General features: G+C 37.3%; 1 protein-coding gene across 2 annotated transcripts in view; it reads left to right on the forward strand.

Moving 5' to 3' along the window:
* LOC126196086 (ATP-binding cassette sub-family C member 10) overlaps positions 1 to 23,107 on the forward strand; it is a 369,743-nt gene that overhangs the window by 258,776 nt on the left and 87,860 nt on the right. For both annotated transcript variants that reach the window (XM_049934541.1, XM_049934540.1), the window contains exons 15-16: positions 2,867 to 3,049; positions 3,601 to 3,733. In XM_049934541.1, coding sequence (XP_049790498.1) covers positions 2,867 to 3,049; positions 3,601 to 3,733 — 316 coding nt within the window. The remainder of the gene's footprint in view (positions 1 to 2,866; positions 3,050 to 3,600; positions 3,734 to 23,107) is intronic.

The raw sequence follows: 23,107 nt of genomic DNA on the forward strand, positions 1-23,107 counted from the left end.
CAACATATTAAAAGTGCAACTGTCGTAACTCAATTTTTAGGTTATAAATGTATCTACTTTTGTTATGCCTAAAATGTTGTACTTAATATTGATGAAAGGTCTGAAACACTATTTTTATGTAAAGTAATTATAAAATAAGAAACACTGGCACTGGATAATTCTGAATGTGATGGAAAGTACTCAACACTGGATCTATTATGTTCCCAAATAATTGGTTCCCTGATGATGTCTTTCTCACAAGAAATTTTGTTGAATCACACTGACCACAATTAAAACAATTAAACTGGTAACATCATATTATTGGGCCTATCAGAAGATAAAAACACACTGAATTGAGAAAACTCAAAACAGTGACAAGCACAGTGGTGTGACTCCCAACTACACCGCTTCAGCTGTCAGGAGATAGATACAACAGAAACTTGGGATGCACCTACATGGTTGCTGGGTGTGTGAGTTGGGAACACTCTGTTTCTATGGTTAATAGAATGCCTCTTGCTGAAAATGATCCTGTCCCTGTTTAAAAGAATAACAAAATAAGAGTTAACACCACTTTGTCGTTGACCAACTCAAATTTTCATGGTGGCAGTATTTAGTATCGTCTTGCTGTGTAATGTCTGAAATGTCATGAGAGGGATCTGCAAAATTCTCTGCCTGCTCACCCTCTCATGTGCCCATCTCAATACCACTTCTCCCATATTTCACAATGGCAGTTGTCTCTCTCTGCTGCTGGCCAGTAAATTACAACACCATGGAGGAGGAAAGTGACAAACATGACAGTGACATCAAGTGTCTTGGACATGCAAATGATTATCATTCCAGCAGAACTCCACAAAATACATAGCAGTAATCACATCAACATTCTGTAGACAAGGAAAGATAACTCATTCAGAAATTGCATCTGAATTTTGGTGATTTGAGAGAAAACTGTGTTATGCTCATGTAAGATGTACAAATGTCCTCCGGCACGTGTCAGATTCTGACAGTGTGAGGATCATGGCCTATCAAGACTGCTGTTTAATGTACCTTGATATGTCTGCTTGCATTGCTAGAGAGTGCTTGACTGTCATGCAAATGTGGAATCTACAGGTTCAGGAAAGCCATACTGAATGCCTTGCAGGACCAAACAGCCCCAGCACCATGGCATGATGATAAGTGGTGTCATTGGGTGCACAACACAATCACTTCTGGTTAGCGTAGCCAATAATTTGGACAATAATTATCACACCTGTGATGTATGAAGGTCTCTTCGAGGTCACAGTGAATGTATCTTTCAACAAGATAACACAAGACCACATGTTGCTCTTGCTGTCCCAACAATCCTCGATACAAAATATGTTTGACGGTTACTGTAGTTAGCATATCCACCATATCTTTCACCCACTGAAAATATCTTGCCATGAATAGCTGGCACTATGAGTGGAAAGCTAAGTGGATTGTGTGTGATAGGGATGGGGAAGGGGAGGGGGGGAGGGGGCTGCAAGAACAGATGGGGGTCAGAAAATGAAAAATATAGAAGAACAAAATGAAGTGTAGAAAGAAATAGTTACTCTGAAGAAATGCTGAGACCAAAGAAATTAATGTAACTTAAGGTCAGGAGGCTGGTGAGAATCAAGGACACGTCGTAATCCAGTTCCTACCTGCGGAGTTCTGAGAAACTGCTGTCTGGGGAAGAATCCAGATAGCATGTGTGGTGAAACAGGCACCAAGATAACAACTGTCATTTTGTGCAACATACTCTGCAACAGGGTATTGTTTGTTTCCAATATACACCCGCTGCCTGTGCCCACTCACCATCACTGAGATATTGATGGTACTAATGCTGGTGTAAAGGGCCAAATAGTGTTTGCGGGTGTAAAGAGCCAAATAGTGTTTACATATCAGCTGATATACAACATGTGTCATTTCACAAGTGACTGTCCGTTCAACAGTATAAATAAAGAATGTCAAGCTTTTTTTTCCTTCTCCCCCCCCCCCTCCCCTCTGACTGAATGCCTTCTCCTCTAAGTGGTGAGTCGCAATCTACCCTTCCCATATTGTTATTATTCCACCCTTGGCTTCCCATTGTTTAATAATAAATAAAGAAATGCAACAGAAATCTAAGGAAGGCTGCGGGAGAGCTGGAAAAATAATGTGAGCAAATAAGGAAAAATAAACCAACTAATAAGACAAGAAAGTGATAACTGTGTAATATTGCTGATAGATTGTTGACAAAGCACTTTAAAAAGTCCAGTTACTAGTCAGTCCTTTTTCTGTGCTTGTCCGCTGTTTAATGCTCATCTGTTTTGTGAGTAGTAATCTATGTTCATACATATGTCTGTTTGTGTTTTCTATTTTCTAAAACTTAAAAATATATAAGATGAGTTAAATGAAGAATGGAACCTGCATTATCGAGAAAATGCAGAGTGAACAAAATCTAAATACAGAAAGGAAATAAACTGCAAAAAGGCAAGAGGAGAAACAACAGGCGTGCATGAAAATCTAATAGAAAGCCAATTCTCAGAAAATAAGTTCTGAGAAGAATTATCCAAAAGATCTGGCTAGCGAATGGACCATCCCAGTCCACACTGATTTGTTTGAGGACATGACCATTTTTCTTTTCTTTTTTGTATTTTAGTTTTTGTTCATTCACCTCTCTTAATACTTTGGATTTCCTACTGTATATCTGCCTTCTCTGATCTGAAGTGAACTTCATTCCATCCAACAGATGTACATTCTCCTCACAATGAAAGAGTGCTTTAAATGTTGTAGCTTTACTACTCAGTTTTTAAATTCCATTTTTAATTTTATTTTTTAATTGGTATATGTATCAGGTGTAATAACCCTTAATCATTTGGTTTGATAATGCATCAATTATTTTGGGCACTAGGTTACACAATCCAGCAACAATAATGTTTCAACAGATCAGGATCAGAACTTTTATTTGACTGTATATGGTTCTCTGGCTGCAAGTAATCTAATATTCACTTTAGCAAGAGCATTCCTCTTTGCATGGGGTGGCATTCAAGCTGCTGTGATCATTCACCGCCGTCTTCTAAATATCATCATAAGGGTAAATATATTGCATTAGTTTTAAAATTTTGTTAACTTAAAATAGATGAGTGTAAGCTAATGGAAAGATTTTTTCTGTGTAGATGCTGTCTATTCTTTCATGACAGGAACTTTAGCACTGTTTTTGTAAATTCTGTCTTCTGTGCACTGTGTGTTACTATCCACTGTACAAAAGGCGGCTACTTAGAAAAAGACTAATATTATGATGGATAATTAGTTTTACTGTTTTATAGATGATGGGAAATGATAAAAATTATTTTGCAATCCACTTTGTTTGCATGATCTTAGTGAAATTCTTTCTAAAAAGTAAATTTCTTCTTTCCATGGCATATATTTGATATAATCAGTGCTGCCCATGTATTATAGAAGTATGGTGCAGATCTCCTGTTGTGAGTAAGAGGCTGTTTGCATTAATATCCAGGAGTGATTTGAATATAAGTATACAGATTATATTACTAACAGCAAATTGTAACACTTTCTGGCACACTAAATTTTCACCGGATATTATCTTAAATAAAGGAAAAAACCATTATTGTTATGTGTGATTTACAGGCAAAAGTATCATTTTTTGACACCACACCTCTGGGACGGATTTTGAACAGATTTTCCTCAGACACATATGCTGTTGATGACTCGTTGCCATTTATACTCAACATCCTTCTTGCACAAGTCTTCAGTCTATTAGGTAAGAATGTAAATGAGCTCAGTTTCTTTGTTTTTTTTTCTTTTTTTTTTTTGTTTAAGCATTATAACTTCACATGAGATTGTAAAATAATTGATGTTCTCTTACAAATTAGACACACCTACTGAGTAGTGTGTGTGGGGAATGGGGATGTGGTGTCACCGCTAGACACCACACTTGCTAGGTGGTAACTTAAATCGGCCGCGGTCCTGTAGTACATGTCGGACCCGCGTGTCGCCACTGTGTAATCGCAATCCTAGCGCCACCACATGGCAGGTCACAATACACGGAAGAGACCTCGCCCCAGTTGTACGGACGACATTGCTTGCGACCAGAAGTACGACGCCTTCCTCTCATTTGCCGAGAGACAGATCGAATAGCCTTCAGCTTAGTCCCTAGCTACTACCTAGCAAGGCGCCATTTGTATCAGTGCTTATAGCTTACTACTATTCAAGAGATGTATTCCAACAAGAGAATAAAAGTTAAGTAACATCTACGTACTTTTCTTCTTATTCATTAATAAGTCTCATGTTCCAGAACTTCAAGCCCGTCTGCGTTAGTTTAGCGTGCACCTAGCTACCTCATTGTGTCTATGCTTTATGAGGTAGACACAACAGGGGAAGGTTCCAATCAGTATGTAAGTAATACAGTCAATTCCAATAAATGTCAGTGTTATCAGTGCAACAGCTCCACCACCCCTGCAGAAAATTTCTCCTATCACACCGGTATGTCAAAGGAAATAAATCTCAGTCCGAACAGTGGCAGCACCTCAACCAACCATATCATTAATAATAAGCCCACAATTTTCTATGAAACTATTCAAATCCTGTTTTGCAAGTTAGACCAACAGATAATAAATATTGATGAACCAAGAGGTGCAATTTGTGCTCACATTCTCTGCCTAACAGAACACCATGTCACTGTTCCATTGAAATGCTCAATATTCCAAACTATGTATTAGCTACCTCATATTGTAGAAAGGATATAAGCAGAGGTTGGGTAGCTATTTATGTGAAAAAGAATCTGTCCTTTAATACAATAGATGTACAAAAATATCATGTGGAGCGACATTTTGAGGCATGTGTTACTGAAATAGCAGAAGCTGACAAGAAATTGGAAATTGTACCAGTATACAGGACTCCATCTGGTAATTTTAAAATGTTTATAAAACTGTTAGATTCTGTGCTATTGTATCTAACAAGGGAAAATAGGGACATTATAGTGACAGGAAATTTTAATGTACATTTTGTAGAAAACTCATCTTCTAAGGCAGAATTTGCAAATTTAATGCATACCTACAATCACTCTCAGTTTTTCCACATGAACTACTGCCACTTCCAGCACTCTAATTGACTTATCTTTTTAGATATGAGTAGATCTAATCGTACCACAGGAGCAAAAGTCATAAATGGTCTCTCTGATCATGATTGGACAAATACTCACTCTTAACAACTTTATACACATCAGAGTAATGCTGGTGCTCAATGGAAAACCATTAGAAACATGAATGAGGAAAATATTGAAGAGTCCAAATTATGCCTTCGGGAGACTGGTTGGTGGTACACTAGACTCTCGCTAATCCAGCCATTCCTGGCACATATGGGTGGCGGATTAGTGGAAGTGCCGGATTATTGAGTGTCTGAAATTTATTTTATTCATTTATTTTGTTTTTTATTTACTTGGAAAACATAGGGGATATAGTGTACTCTACTTCATTAAACTGAAGGATACAGTTTTCAAAGATGGAGGACATACTTTATTAAATACAAAAATACATTAATTTTCAAAGAAAACTTAGTCCTTGTGTGTATACTGTACATAACTTTACAGTCATATCACTCACTATGAAACATGTCTCTAATTTTTAACAGTCGCAATGATGATACACGATGGTGGCATGCTTTATCACGCAACCGCTTTACAAGCATTACATCGTTACTGCATGTATCTGGCTGTTGCATAATGTACTCCAAGAAGACCTCAGCAACTTCAGCACCAGCAGTGTGAGAAATCTTCATGCTCTCTCCTTCTGTGTCCACTTCTTCGTCACTTTCATCATTACATTCTTGCACGCTTTTGATTATTTCTTCATCTGTTAAAAGTTTCCTCATTCAGCCACTTAGTAATATATTTATCATGAATTTCTTTTCCTCCTGGAAGGTTGTGGAACATGTCAGTGTACAAACTAATTGATAATTCTGAATTGAGTGGCTCATTGCTGTCACTCACTACTGGATCCAACTCGGCATCAATGGATGGCCACAATTTTCTCCAGCTATTCATTATGGTAGCATTCTCCACTTTATCCCATGCTTCAGCTGCTTGGAAAACAACATCACATATGTTAATTGTTTTCTGTGCCTTCAGTATTGTCTTGATAGAGTCGTTTTCATTTTTGTTCAGCAAGTAGACGAGCAGTGAATGTCGATAATGACGTTTAATTGATTCCCAAATTCCCTGGTCCATGGGCTGAATCAGGGTTGTCACATTGGGTGGAGAAAGAGTGCTTGTACATGTACACCATTGGACTTTAAAGAAACATCTGAAGGATGACTGGAAGCATTGTCAATTATAAGGATAGCTTTCAGTGGAAGCTTTTTCTTTTTTAGCTCTTTTCTTACTGCTGGTGCAAATGTTTCATGGAACCACCGAGACAATATTTTCTGTCCATCCATGCTTTCTTCTGAGCGGAATACTGCATTGGTAGAGTATTTATGTCAAAGTGTTGAAAACAACTTGGATGTTGGGATTTTCCAATCACCATAAGTGGTAGTTTATGACTCCCATTTGCATTACAACATTAATGTTATGCGCTGTTTCTGTTGCTTGTTACCACGAGCTTCCTTCTCATTCTTGGCAGCTAATGTTTTCGAAGGAAGCATCTTGTAAAAGACTCCTGTTTCATCAGAATTATACAAGGCATCAACAGTTAAATTTTGTTCCTCGATTATCTTCCTTATCAACTCATCAGGATCCTTATCGTTAGCTGAGCGACTTTCCCCGGTGACTGTCGGCTGCCAAATGCCATGACGTTTTTTCCAACTTGATAGCCAACCTTTGCTCTCTGCAAACAAGTTACTATCAAGCTGTTTGTTAAATGCACCTGCTTTTTCCTTTATAATCAGGCCTCTGACTGGAATTCCTTTATTGCGTTTGTTGTATGAACTGTCTATAAACAGCTATGTCTATTTCTTAATTCTCGCTCTTTCGCATAACCTTCTGTTTTCTAAACTCACTATCCATTTGTGTTGAGTACTGTCGACTAACATCTTCTTTCTTTCTGATGTCATAAATAGTTGCTCGTCCAACATTGAACTCAGAAGCAATGGTTTTCTGCAAAGAAACTCGATTTAATGTATCTAAAATTTCAGGTTTCTGCTTGAGGTCTAGTGTAACGTATTTCCTTTTAGAAGACATGATTCCGAACTGTAAAGAAAGCTTCAATTTCAAATAGAGTACATAAAACATTGTTTAACTAAGCATTGTTGCGCACGATAATTCATTGTGCACGTGTTTTTGCATGTGTACCAGATTACTGAGAGGCCAGACTACTGAGGACCGGATTAGTGAGAGACCAGTGTCTGGTTATGTTGCAGGTGATGCTAATAAAAAATATAATTTATTTGCTGATGAAGTACCAGTTATATTTTAAACTGTCTTCACAAATAGGATCTATAGATTACAGGACAGGCAATCAGACAAAACACCGTGGCTCACCAAAGGCATAAAAATATCATGCCAGAGAAAAAGAGAACAGTATATAATATCCAGAAAATCTAATAATCGTGTCTAACATAACTATTACAGGACATACATAAAATTTTAACAAAAGTAATTAGTAAATCAAAGTGTATGTGCATAACTTTTGAAATTAGCTTTTCAAATAATAAAATCAGAACATTCTGGAATATAATAAAGAGGGAAACAGGAACTTCGCCATCTGACAGTGTAAGAACTGCTTTCATAAAAATTAACAATTTGAAAATTGATGATAGTAAACATAGGTTGCAATAGTGGCCTAAGTGAAGCTGCAGATAATCAGAAACTTAACCTTCCTGAAATTTCTATTGATATAAATATATCACCCATAACTGTCCATGAAATCAAAAAAAGTAATTCACTTATTAAAAAGTAAAAGATCTTAAGGTATAGATAACATTCTACCAAGGTGTTAAAAGCCTGCAGTAATGAAGTAAGTGTAGTATTTGCTCACATTTGCAACACATCTCTTTGTGAAGGAGTTGTTCCAGAGAGGGTGAAATAAGCCATTGTGAGACCTCTTTACAAGTGTGGCGATGCTACAGGTGTCACAAATTATCGTCCTGTCTCTCTGTTAACAACATTTTCAAAGATTCTTGGAAAAGCAGTATATAATAGGATTGTGGCCCTCCTAGATAACAATATTATTATTAGCCATAGACAATTTGGTTTTCAAAAAGTGGTTCCGACAGAGTGAGCTATATACTCACTCACAAATGATATCTTGGAGTCATTAACAATAAGAAGTCACCAGTTGGTGTCTTCTGTGACGTTTCCAAGGCTTTTGATTGTGTAAACCACAAGATTGTCTTAGCGAAGCTTATCATTATGAAATCAAAGGGCCTGTCAGTATTTGGTTAAAAACCATATCTCGAAGACAAGAAACAAAAGGTGGTCCTACGCTGCTATAACAGTGGATCTCTTTATACAATGGCTTCTGAATGGGGCAAAATACACCATGGGATTCCCCTGGATCTGTCCTTGGACCCTTGCTGTCTTTAATATATGGTAATCATCAACCCCTGTTCATTAGTAAAAAACTGTGAATTCACGATGTTTGCTGATGATTAAAGCATCATGGTAGATGGTATGTCCACTACTGATCTAGAGCGTGATGTTAATGACATACTCAGTGAAGTTACAGCTTGGTTTACAATTAATCTTCTTTCAGTTAATATTAAAAAAACTGTTTTTATTCAGTTCCACACTAAAAATAAAAATCCAGAAAACACAGTCATTGCACAAGACAACCAGGTACTGGAACAGCTGCACTCCACTGAATTCCTGACAGTTCATATTGACGGTAGGCTCAACTGAGAACATTGCGTGTCCCTGACTCTCAAAAGGCTGTAATCAGAAACTTTTGCTTTAAGAATCATCACTCATCTTGAGGACATCACCATTTTAAAATTGACTTGTTTTGCGTACTCTCACTCATTAATGAGTTATGGCATATAATCTTCTGGGGTAATTCACCAATCACAAAAAGAAGAAAGAAAGAAAGAAAGAAAGAAATCCAAACAGCTCAGAAGGGAACAGTCAGAATTATGTGTGGGGTTTCTCTGCGAACCTCATGTAGAAAACTCTTCACACAGTTAGGAATACTGACAACAACAAGCCAGTACATATACTCTCCAATGAATTTTGTCATTAAAAACTATTCTCAGTATGAAACAAATTGTTTTTACCACAACTATAACATTAGAGGTAAAGATCATCTCCATTTTGAACTAAAAAATTTATCACTTGTACAGAAGGGAGTAAAGTATGCTCTGCTATTAAGATTTTTAATGCACTGGCTAATTATATTAAATATACAAGAGAAATTGAAATGCTATTCAGATGTACGTTAAAAAAATAGCTGCTTTACCATCCACTGTACTCCTTATATGAATTCTTTTCCAGAAATAATTAAAAGTTTCCATATAAATTTTAATGCACTTCTTGAATAAAAAGATATATCTTGTTATTCAGATATTAGATGAAAGATACAGTACTATGTTAATGTTAGACAGTGAATTACAATACTAGATAAATATTAGTTACTAAATAAGAAAAACAGATACATACTATTATTTATATTATTGTACTATGTTATTATTATTCATTAGTATTAATTGTATTTGAATAATTGTATTGACACATTCCACATCCAGGAGAATTACTCATTCATGGAAGATGCATACCAAATAAAAAAAATAAATGAAATAAAACACCTATTGTCATGGTCATGACAATGACATGTTGTGGCATGGGCTCTATAAGGCACTGAAAATGTTAGGAAGCCATCCTGATACACGACTGCTAAACCATTGTCCACAGCTCACAGATATTGGTTGGAGATGGACCCGTGAAGCGAACATCTTGTTCTGTTGCATCCCAGATTTTAGGTGACTTGGGTACCCACAAAAGCGTGTAACATTCTTCAAACTTTCCTGACGTATTTATGAAATGAATACAGAGATAACCTGCAGGCTGCTGCATGTGAACAAACAATTTATTGTTTTATGGTGTGAGATCGTGATAGGTCTATCAGGAACCTCATTTCATCCTATGTGCGAACTGTACAATGAGTGTCTCTTGCAAGGAAGGGTCCCTTCACCATGGAAGAATGCTGAAGTGGTAATAATTACTAAAGAGAAAGATAAGGATCCACTGATACCCAAATGCTACAGACCAATTTGTCTTTTGTACTTTCTCAGCAGGATATTTGAAAAACAGTTATGTAAAAGATTACAAGATCTGCTACACGGGATTAGCCCTCACCAGTATGGGTTTATAAGAGGCAATTAATAAGGCAACTTCGGTAGTGACAAATATTCATTCTACATACGCTGAAGCAAAGATGATTGATATTGCTGGCACTTTCAATAACATATGGTGGCCATATTTCTTTGATTGCCCTAGCGATTTAGAGCATCCAGAAGTGTTGTACAATTGCCTGAGAGATTATTGCCACATGCAACATGCTTCTTTCACATGCCCAGAAAAGAAAACAATAAAGGTGATAACAAAAGGCTGTCCATAAGGATAAGAGTGTGGTCTGGAGTTTTGGGATGTAGCACTGGAGCGCATACTACAGAAGTTGCATGACAGTGGTAACATAAGAAGACTGGTAGCATTTGCATATGACATGCTGCTTGTTGTAAGTGGTGACTCCAGCAGAATTGTATAAGACAAGTATAATGTGGCACTCCATGACCTTGAGGACTGGTGCTGAAGTGTTAAATTGTTGCTAGCACCTCACAAAACAATGTGCCTCCTGCTGAAAAGGAAACCTAGTAAGAAATTCTAAAATAAAATTTAATGATATAATGATTAGGAGAAGCACAGTAATGCGATATCTAGAGGTATTTCTGAATTCACATCTTAGGTTTGCACATCACATAGAGGAAGCAGGTATAAAAGTTACAAATGTGATGAATAAAAGTATAACCATTGCAAACAGGCAGTCTTGTCTTCACTTGAAAACAATCAGTGTGTACCACCAATCTTTATTGGCATCTGTTGTAGAATATGGTGTGAGCATTTCGACTCATAGATTTCAGCTAGTGAAGCCAGCTTTGTTAGTGAGAAGAGTTCAAAGAGGAGTGCTACTAAGATTAATGCGCACCTACTGCACTACCACAAATGATGCTTTGTTAGTAATTCTAGGAATATCCCCACTTGACTTCGAAATTAGGAAAAGGGGAGCCTTCTAATGGTTAAAGAAAGGCAATCAAATGGAAGTATGAAGGGTGCTTGGAACTGACACCAATTCAAAAAAGGCAATAAAGGATCACATATTATGACTGTAGCGAAACAAATGGGACACTTCAGGCACAGGTAGGAGAGCATATGAATTTCTCCTTTACAAACGAGAGATTTATCAACCAATTGAGTGGTTTGATACATTACCTGACTAGGCATGGCCCTTATATGTATCTATACTAAATCAAAAGACAGATGAATGATAGTTGCGCCTTTGGCAGTGTGGGAACACCAGAAAACACATTGTGGGACTGTGCACTCTTTGAAGATGCAGCGAGTAATGGGCATTACGTATTGCATATGCTGGATCACAAAGCAGCACTAAGAAGCAAGTTGACCTGCTGCATCTTGGGTGATAATAGAGCCACAGTATCCAGGAAGGCCAAGGAAGAATGAACAGTGCATTCAGCTATAAGTCAGAATGCTGCCATCCAGGCTAAATAACATACTCCGCAGATGGAGAGATGATAACTGAGATTGGCAACCACCAAGTGAAATAGTGTCTCAAGAATCTACATTGCACTGGTGCAAGTGATCATGGAAGTGTGGGCTTTTAAGATGTGACAGTGGTGGGTGGAATTACTTGCTATAGTGGAAATGCTGCTAATGTGCTGCCTGATGCCCAAGGCATCCAGCAGACAATGGCTGCTGACCGGGGCCGTATGGAGGAGGATCCAGTAGTGGAAACAACCATTTACAAGTCAAATGTACCAAAATAAATTATGAAACAGAGCACAGATTCTGTAGTGTTTATAGTAGTATTAATAGTTGGATAACTGGTTAAGAGTTTTATTGTAGTTTTATAGTAGTAGAAGTAGTTGTAATATTTTAAAAATTAAATGTCAGAAATAAATAGTTAATACGTAATTTATTACTGTCCAAGGAAGTGTGATTTGTACGGCCTATTTTAGCTTTCCAGATAATAGGCTGCAATTATGAAAAATAACTAAATAAATAAGTAAATAAATAATCTCCCATATGGACCTTCACCACATGCTTCGGTAGTGCCCTATGGGCAAGTGAGATATGTTACTGGAAGCTATTTCCTAAAAATCTTGCCCTGTCATTCAGTCTTTCAATTATTGTATTCTTGCACTCATGCTAAGAGCTACAGTATGGATTCCATAAGTAATGCATCCAATATTTCACTGATGCAATGATACATCACAGCACATTCTAACTCACTGTGGTGGTGGTGGTAGGGGGTGTGGGTGGGGTGGGGTGGGGTGGGGTGGTGTTGGTCTAAAATATATCTGGTTTCAGTCATATCCAAGCTACCAGAGATTTAAGGCATGCAGTACCAGTACCATTAACTCTGTTTTGAGGTTACGTAACATGGCACAATGAATTGTTCTGTGAAGCAATGTTCCATTATCAAATTCTACATTAAACTTGGGAAGTCTGTGAAACATTTGTAGTAAGGGGGTTAACACCACTGTAACAGCCTAAAAAAAGCATTTTCTTGACAGTTTTTGTGCAGAAGGAAAGGTGATAGAGAAATAATACTTGGGGTAGCTATTGAGCTTATATTTCAGCACACTACAAAATATTTTTGTCAGAAAATATTACAGAATAGCGATGATGCAGTAATTCTCCTGAGTCATGTTGATGAAAAAAAAAAAAACCATCTGTGTTATCGTAATGAGTGTAGCCAGTGAACAATATAGGGGATTTTAGAAATATTGATGTTTGTGTAATTGGTGAGTGTTTGTATAAAGTCATTCAGTTTTCACCAAATAGACAGTCATAACTATTGTTTAAATTAAATAATTGAAAATGCCCAATGTGGTTCAACTTCAAATGTTATTTCAAAGTCATGATTATATTTTCAAATCAAAAGATTGAAAATTGTTGAAGTTACGCTGTGTGCCATGTTGAAAAATCATATTCTGAGAAAAATGCATTTTAAGTGTGTTACAAACATAAACAAATGAAAAAATTATGCTTTTAGAAAACTATTATCATTAATCAGCTATCCCAGGACTGGCCTGTCATACTGTTGTTGTTGCAGTTGAAATCACATCCACTAGTTTTTCATAGAACGATTGAAATATTGGTCATGGCAATTCCATGAACGTACAAAACCTTACAATTTCATTTAGCCCTCCTCCAAGCAGGTGCATAGCTAAGATGATTTGACAGTTGATTTCATGTGCATTCTGTATAAACTTACTATTTAGTATAACAGCTTCTGAATTGAAACTTCCTGGCAGATTAAAACTGTGTGCCCGACCGAGACTCGAACTCGGGACCTATGCCTTTCGCGGGCAAGTGCTCTACCAAGGCAAAGGTCCCGAGTTCGAGTCTCGGTCGGGCACACAGTTTTAATCTGCCAGGAAGTTTCATATCAGCGCACACTCCGCTGCAGAGTGAAAATCTCATTCTGGAAGCTTCTGAATTGTTTAGACAAGCAATAATTATTACAAAACCTAAGCCTCAAGAGTTTGTTCTTGCAACGTCATGCCTCTCATATCTACTCTTTGGACACTTTGATGAGGTACTGCTTCAACACTGAATTTGGTACAGCGTTTTTGTATCTTTTCTGCCTGAATACACTTTCTCAGCATTCATTGTTATTTGAAAGACAAAATTGTATAAGATCATAAATACACTATCAAAAGTCAATATTACACACTAAAATCAAGATTCAAAATGAAAGAATTGTCTTATTCATACATGTACTGATACTTACTGAGGACAATATAACCTATTGTTGTTGTAAAATGCTTCTAACTGTACTCAGACATTACAGAGGGTATCAAGTTTGTGCAGGCAGACCATTTTGGGTCATCCAAGATGCTAGAGGTGGAGCTCGAAATTCCATAGAACAGTTTCCTTTTCCTTTCTGTTTTTGTTTTTTTTGTTCAGGGATTAGACTTTTTGCCTTGTATCTTAGAAGTTACAAAGCACCCTTTAAGCCAGTTTAAAAAAATTATTTTTTGAAAATTCTACGGTGGTGGCACCCATTAATTCAGCAAGCCTTTGGGAATGATAACTTGCCAATGTGCTCTGATGTCGCAAGTCATTCTGCCAATGTTCTCTGATAACACAAGTCACTCAAGGAGGGCCAAGAGGTTGCTTATGAACCCCATAATGGAATTTATCTTCCTCCTGAATTAAAAAAAAAAAAGTGTTATTTTCAATTCTGAAAAATGATTAAGCCTTCAATTGATAGCAGGAACTCTAAACATGATGAAAACAGCTGTTCGTCACATTACAACCAAAGATTTAAACACAAAAATGGTGGGCACCAAACTTAACTGATGCCTATGAACAAAAAGACATCTGAGTACTACGGTGCTAAGAAATCTTGAGAAAGTGTGCAAATGATCCCAATCTTTTTAAGCCCAGTTGTCACCAGTGATGAGTCATGAATTTTTGAGTATGGCCTGGAGACAAAAGACAGAGTACTAGAGTTGTGCACCTGTCTGCTTAGCCGTGCATGTTAATGCAACCACGTGCGGTATAGGGAGGTATGCTGGCCCCGGATATCTTCTGCCCGGCAAATTAACAATGAGGAGTCTGTGTGCCGGTCAGCCTGGATGCAATTTTTAGCTAGTTTCCCCACATCCCACTAGGTAAATATTGGGCTGGTTCCCATATTCCACCTGTGATACATGCTATGCAATCATTTATAACACTGGATACAATGGAGTTGATACACCCAATCAGTTGCACATCAAAAGAGTATTCAGACCTTTACCCAGGCTTCGACAGATAGAAACCTGGCTTCCTCAGATGAAGTAATAATAGGTGTCGGGTATTGCACGAAAAGAGGAAGGAAGTCATAGGGCTTAGTTAACAATAAAATGTCTATGTATATGTATAAAGCACATCTAGCTTAGCTTTTACATGGGTCATTTTTACTGTTGACTAATCCATATGGCTTTGCCATAGCATTATATGGATCATTTTATTGTTAACTAAGCCCTTTGCTTTTTGTTTCTCTTTTCACGCAATATGTGACGTGATATTACTTCTTCTGAGGAGGACAGGTTATACCTGTTGAAACCAACATAAGGGATTGAATAAACATACAATTTGCTGGCTGTATGACTCCCATTGTATCCATAATTCTAACAGTTGTTACTATTGCCTTTTCAAGATTTTAAAATTTATAACACTTTATCACACTTGTACACAGATTTATTTCACACACAGAAAGATAGGATACACTGCTTCTGTCCTGTGAGCATGAATAGGAGATGGATGATCTGTGCTGTTTGGTGTCCTTACACACTTACAGGGTTGCCATAAGTTTCCCCAAGTGAAATTCCCTGATATTTCCCTGATTTCCAGATAAGTTTTAGCGTTTTCCCTGACATTAATTCTTTAATTTTATCAAACTATTAGCTTGTGAGTGTAGTGAGTACAAGTCTAATTAACTTAATCTTCAATATTCTCCGAATGCTTAGACTGCGCTACTGTACAGCATTTGCTTAACACCTACTGAATCCCTAGCAGCTGCGGATGTTGAGATGTTAAATTTTCAATCTGTCTTTGCAGCTACAGTACAAGAAACAATAGCGAAAATGAGGAAAGACCTAAAAGAAACTTGCAAGCAGATGACATTTCCAGATGTGAGCAAAAATCCTAAGAATTAACATCTACATCTTTTGTAATGAACTATTTTTAGATGGAGAAAGAATGCCAAATGGTATATGTGTTTCATTAAGACCACTGATGTTATTTCATTTCAATAAAACAAAACACATTTAGTGACAAAAATCGCATTTCCTTGGAGTCACAAAACAAGTTTAAAATACCTTCACTAATTTCAGAAATAACCCCAGAAAAATGAAGGCCTCTTGAAAGAATTGTGTAACCCAATAGTGTAGTTGACTGCCAACAAAATGTTGGTTCTAGTATGTTTGTTATTGTTGGTTCTTACCCATTGTGGTATACCTATTATTTTACAGGTATTCTGTTTTTTTTTTTTTTTTTTTTTTTTTTTTTTTTTTTTTTTTAAAGGAATATATGAGTACATAGTGTACAAATTGTCACTGACTGACACAATTTTCTGCTTCCTATCGTCCACACTTTCTAACTTATAAACTACTTTTGAAGTGCCAAAATTTACTAGAACAAATAAAATTTCTATAAAATGCTGCACAACATACTTGGGGTCAGACAGTCACAATTCCTGAAATCCATCGCCCATGGCCTCTGGCCTGCAGAGGAGCACTGTAGTCCAAGGCCCAAGGATAAACCTTGAAAATCCTCTAAATTACGCCACACACGAACAGACCCAGCCTGTGGGCAGATCAGTGAGACTAGATTCGATGGGCAGGGCCTGCTTGTTAGTGGGGACCAAATGGCTTCATATCAACAGGCCCGATCCATTACTGATACCCACAGAAACAGCCTGTGGTTTTGGTCCATTGCAGAAATCCACACATGTAATAGCCAGCCATTCACGAGCCACAGACAACAAGTTGATGAAACACCACAGTGATCAATCCATTCAACAGATAATTTGTTCAAATGCTCTGAGAATCAATAATGTTGAGGATAGGTAGCAACTCACTATCAAGATGATTGTTGAGCCGCAGACGGGTACATAGAAAAGACAATAAACTTTCACAACTAAATTTACAACTCATGCACACATGACCACCATCGCCGGCCACTGCATCTACATTCTCTGAGAATCAGATCCAAACAAACCGTGCCTCATGCCTCCCTGCCTCTCAACAGCAGCTACTAGGCTATCGGCAAAATGTAGCGGCAGCACTGACTGTAAACTGGGAGGAGTGGCAGAAAGGAAAGAAGTGGCAATAATGAGGGAGTAGGGAAGCGGCGCACATACTCAGCCGCACCCAGCCAGCGATGATGCACGACACCTCAGTAAACAAACAATTTCATGTACTGAGACAAAAACGAGATTTTTCCAGGTTTTTTTTTTTTCTTTCTTCTTCAAATTTCCCTGATTTTCCCTGACATGGTTGAAATTTCCTGATTTCCAGAACCTGTGACAACCCTGTACTCAGCATCAGCATCTACAGTGGCGCACACCAATGTTGCCCTGCCCCAAGAAGGCATGACCAAGTCCAGGAACAGAACCATGCTCATTGTCTTCTCTAATGTTAGAGGCATTGTCCACCATGAATTTGCACCTACTGGGACCACTATGATTGCATTTTTTTACTTGCAAGTGCTCGAAAGACTGAAAAGCAGGTTCACATATTGCCAAAGTGACATCAAGGACAAGTGAAAACGGCATCATGGCAATGCACCAAGCCACAGTGCTTTTGTTGTCAACAAATTTCTGACTAGGACCCACACCCCATTGTTTTCCCATCCTTTGTAAAATTCTGACATGGGTCCTCCAGAATATTTTTTATTTCCTCACATAAAAGGAGACCTGAAATGGAAACATTGGGAAATGATTAAAAACATCCAGGCTCATGATACATAATCTCAAAAGGACAATCCGGAGAAGAGCTCCCAGGCCTGGAAAAACTGCCCCCCAGAAATGTATTGATGCAGGAGGGTTCTATTTCAAAACTTTTTTACTAATTATATGAATATGTTCAATAAATGATTTTTTAATGAATTTGATTGCATTACTTATACATATTTGGAGTGGTAGCTTCTGTTTACAGAAGTGAGGAGGCAGTTTGGGTCAGTATGACTGCTCACTAGTTATTGTTGCTGAGCATTGAATTGGTTGTGTAATTTGTTGCACCATAGTCCAGCTTTTTGTTTTTACAATCCACAAGAGCAGCTTGAGATACTTGTCATCAATACATTGTTATTGACAGCAGTTGTCTCTGGGTGTGACCATTTTTCCTGAATTGAGATACATGCGATATCCCCTTGACATTGTGGCATTTGAAAAGCTCAATGCCTGTAAGACTATAGATGGAATATTCCACATATCAGACATCCATCATCTGGCTGTGATCAAATGCACAGATGTCACATGTCTTGTTCATCCTAAACTCAAATTTCACATTTACAGTCAGTGCAAGGTCTGATAACATCCTGATGATGTGATATGTCAATCACTTCCATGTGTAATGATAAAAAAAATTATACTCTCCCTCCAACATAACAGTTAACATTAATTCAAGTGCTCATTTGTTTAATTCCAAATAAATGCTGAACTTAAAACTACACAGTTTTATTGCATATAAAAGAATTAACAGAAATGTTAAGAAAAGTTGTCCATGTCTCTATGAAGATTAGAACACTAACATCATTGTGAACAAGGCCTGTTTTAGGTTTTGTTTATATGCAGGGTTTAATGGTTAAAGGACAAGCACATAAATTAATTTTTTCTCATTTGATGCACTGACAAAATGAAAGAATATTTAAAGGTATGCACAGTTTTGATTAGAGTTACTAAAAATAAAAAAAAATAAATAAATAAAAAGAATAAGAAAGAAAAGAAAAGTAGTAGAAGGAGATGAGGCCAGAAAAATGAGTGAAAGCTAATGTAAAATTACAATGCAGGAAATTTTGATGCTAGAAATAAAAACAAAAAGCATTATATTATGGCAGTAAGCATCATAAACCTATCAGCTGTGGCTTGCATATGAATGCAGTGATTTATCATACTTTCTATGATTCAATAGAAATTACTGATGTTTGTTTCAGGAGGAAAAATGTAATACTCCTTCACAAATACTTGTTTGCCTTCAGTCAGATTGTTTTTTTCCAGCAGTGACCTAATTAAATTCTCACAATCAGTTTTTTTCTTCTCCTTGAAGGTACATGTTATTTGAATGAAAGAAGAACGAGTGGAAGAGATGTAGCAAAAGTAATGATGTACCAGGGAAGAAAAACGGATAGGAACAAATTTGATTATACTTATAGTTTTAGAAATGCCGGGGGCATGTAAGTCTTTCCTAATAATAACAGCAGGTAATTATATCAGTTAACAGTTATTTCATTTCATATACCCTTAGAGCCTATGAGTCAAGATACAGGACTACAGACCATGTTTTGTATATGCCAGTCTTATATGCAAGAAAGCCAATTCTCAGAATAATAGTTGAGTTGGTTTGGATTATCAAGAAATGAGGAATATGTAGGAAAACTAAAGTGCACTACTAAATTACTCTGACCGTTGTAAGAGACTGTGGTGTGAGACACTATGTAGCTAAATGAAAGTGCCTGTGATATCAGTATCTTTGTCTGGATGCAAGCATTGCTATTGAAATTATACTATTGAAATAATAGCATGTTGAAAGAAAGGCTTGTGTAGAAAGACATTTGTTAAATGCTGAATGGGGAATGAGGAATGAAGATACAGCTACGCTGCCAATTCCAGTCCCTTGAGTACCCAGATGTGCTGCAAAACAACTTGTTTGATAGTAAACAACAGAAGTCCAGATGCAATAAACAGTGTCATTATTGTTACAGCATGAGTCTTAATGACTGTACCTTGACCTACCAAAGAATATCTGTGGACTCTATATTGTTGTTATTATCTGGTCGAAGTTCAAATGTTTCCGTTTCAGCATCACGGCTTGATGGAGATATAGAAAAGGAACATGCACTTTAACTTGCACCTACCTGCAAGGTTTCGAATGAACTTGTAGTCAGACATTTATTTCTTTAGGTGGTCATAAGACATGGACATTGCAGGCTCACAGATCAAGCAGCTGGGATGCATGGCAGAAGCAGCCTCTGATGCCTGAAAGATGTTCGAAATCTCTGCAAAAATTTGATATCTCCTTATGAGGTGATGGTTAGTCGATGCAGAGCCACAGAAAAGTCTGTTACTCTGCTCTGGCTGTTGGTGTATAGTTAAAAAAATTGTGTGGGTTGTTGTTCAGAATCCCTGCAACAACCTGGAATCTCCCAATGAGATGGTGGTCTGTTCAAGTGATACCACAAGTAAGTATGTCACTCTAATGTGAAGGTAAGTATGTAGCTTCAAAATAACGGGCATCTTGATAGCATTTCCACTTTTGAGTTAGACACTGACTAGCACAGGGTGGTGGTCAGATATTTTATGTTGTTATGCCTACAGAAATCTTTCAACTTTGAGGAACCTGACCATTGTAAGAGACTAAGAGACTGTGGTGTGGGAAACTTTGAATGTAAATGTAAGTGTCTATTATATCAATGTCTTGGTCTGAATGAAAGTGTATTAGAACTAATGGCCTGACAGGAATTGGGCAGTGTGTTTGAAAAATGATGTCTGCCCAATTACATCTATGCCTAAATTTGACTTCACAAAGTTCATTCAGAGTAAAATACTATGGCTCATAAAGACTGAATTGCATTTCACACAGTGATCATAAGCAGAGAACATTAGAGGCCAAAGATAGGTTATTGAAATTGAAAAGTGAAATAAATTGATTACATCAGGTACGGAGGGTGAGAGAAAAGGGACAAATACAAATTGGCGCTTTTCATTTATTACAAAGAGAATTATTATCATGTGTTTTTTTTTACATAGAATTATCGAACAATGTAGATATTTTGGGTTATAATGTACTAATATCAGTTAAACTAAAAATATCTCAGACAGAGTAGTAAGAATGGTATTAAAAATACTTGTTGGAAATAATGCAACTTTGAGCCCTAAGATCCTCACATCATGTAGTAGTAGCTGGAGATATTAATGTTGAGCTACAGAATCTTTTAACAGAAATTTCTGTGAAGAACGAAATATATGCCATATGTTCTTTAAAAAATATTTAAACAAAAGATGAATTTAAAAAAGACCAAATCAATTTAGAAATGAAGTAACAAAGTGTATCAAACAATGAAGAAACTGTGAAATATACAGGGTGAACGTTAATAAAACCGACGAACTGCAGAGATGGATTCCTGTCTGGAAATGGAGGAAAAAGGTCCTGTGAACATGTGTCCAGAAATGCGTCATTGCCGTGGTAGATGGCATTGACAAATGAAAGTTCCTCTGACCACATGCTGTGTATGTAGCACACAGATGATGATTAGACAGATTGATAATGCCAGTTCTGGTAAAGGTTCCTTCGTCGGTGAAGAGAGCAGAAATCCCATAATTGCAATGGTCTGGTGCAGAAAACATTGACAAAATCCTTCCTGTAGAGAGAAATCCACTGCTGATAATCCTTGCACTCACTGCAGGTGATAGGGATGGTAGTGGCTGTCATGCGGAACACAAATAATCGTACTGTGGCTTACATTGTGCTGGCAGGCCACTTGCCTCTAACTTGTACTAGGGTTTGTCTTAATATCCTGTTGAATTTGATCCTTCAAATCTTGTGTACACACAGTCCGCCATCTCCCTGCATGCTTATCTATCAGAAAGGACCCTGATCACACAAATACTCAAAAAGGGCTTGAAATGTTCTGTGATGTGGTTGGTGTCTTTGAGGGTACTTGTTTTGGTATAGCTGTACTGCCTCTTGACTGTTTCCATCTGCTTGGCCATAATCACCATCTTGGCTTGTTCCTGACATGAATATTGGCTTGTTCCTGACATGAATACCAGACCATTCAGGTACTTACAGTATGCTGCATCAACCACACAACCTGCAGCACAGAAGAAACATATGGCATGTAGTCAGAGGAACTTTTATTCGTCAGTACCATCTGCCGTGGCAACGATACATTTCCAGACATATTTTCATGGGACCTTTTTTTCTCCATTTCCAGACAGGAATCTGTCCCTGAAGTTTGTTGGTTTTATTAACATTCACCCTGTGTGGTTTGTCTTAAAGGGTTTCACATCCTCTAGCAAATAAATGTAGAATTAAACTACACAATAAATTACTAAACATAAAAGTACTCAGTGGAAATCCAGATTCAGTGATCAGTTACTAATTCATCTGCGGTTTTGAGCATTGGAGGGGGGGAAGGGAGGGGGAATCTGATTCTGTTACAACAGTGTCTGATTAAGCAGCACATAAGAAACAGAGAATTTATATTGATCTGTTTACTTGAACAGAGAGAGATTAAACAAAGAGCACATGAACAGAATAAAGCCAGTGTGCGAGATAGTCTGAAAATGTTATTACAGTTTGACCAAATTGATGTATCATTATGCCAAAAGGAACAGCGAAGACCAGTGCTGATATTATTGAATAATTTGACAATTTTTTGGTGTTTAGAGCCACTCAAAGGAGAGGACAGATACAGACTAAAGTTAAAAGCAGCACATAAATGCCTATGAGTATTTTTCAGAAATTGAAGGTTGAATTGAAAAAATATATTCCAGGTGAATCTCCAAATGAAAGTTTACAGTTCCTGCATTCTACCATTTCTAAGCCTCCCAGCAAGACATAAAATTCAAAATGCAAACTATTATACGTCTGCTACTTCAATAATATAGACTTTACGAAGCACAGATTATTTACAAATAAATCACATAAAGTGGTAGTTCTTGACTCTTCTGGGAATACACAATATGAAAAACTTCTGGAGGTGGTTACCTCTTGACTAATACACTAATCTGAAAGTTGTTGAGTAACTCACATGTTAGTGTAGGAGAACAGTTTGCAGATTTAACTGGGAAGCACTCAGATATGATCCATGTTCTCAGTACATCCAGATGTCATTGGTTTATTCACTGAAAACACAACCATCAGTTGTATGGTGAGCGAAGATGGTACCACATTAGGAGGACAGCCAAGTCCATTTATTAACCAAACATTGATGGTAGGTAACAACAAATTCCAAATCACAGTCAAAGAGAAAATCATGTAAGAGTTGTTGTCAATAGATACATCAGAGAACATGCTGTGGAAATCGGCTGGCTGTGACAAGCAAGACCCTGGCATCTGTGGCAGCTCTTAAATCTGCTGCAGATCTTCATCTCTTAAATCTGCTGCAGATCTTTTGCAACATGAATCATTACCAGCAGATGTATCCTTCTGTACCATTCCTAGTAAACTTGCCAGAAATATCCATAATTATACTGTT

Source organism: Schistocerca nitens, chromosome 1 (genome assembly GCF_023898315.1).
Source record: "Schistocerca nitens isolate TAMUIC-IGC-003100 chromosome 1, iqSchNite1.1, whole genome shotgun sequence".
Classification (NCBI taxonomy): domain Eukaryota; kingdom Metazoa; phylum Arthropoda; class Insecta; order Orthoptera; family Acrididae; genus Schistocerca; species Schistocerca nitens.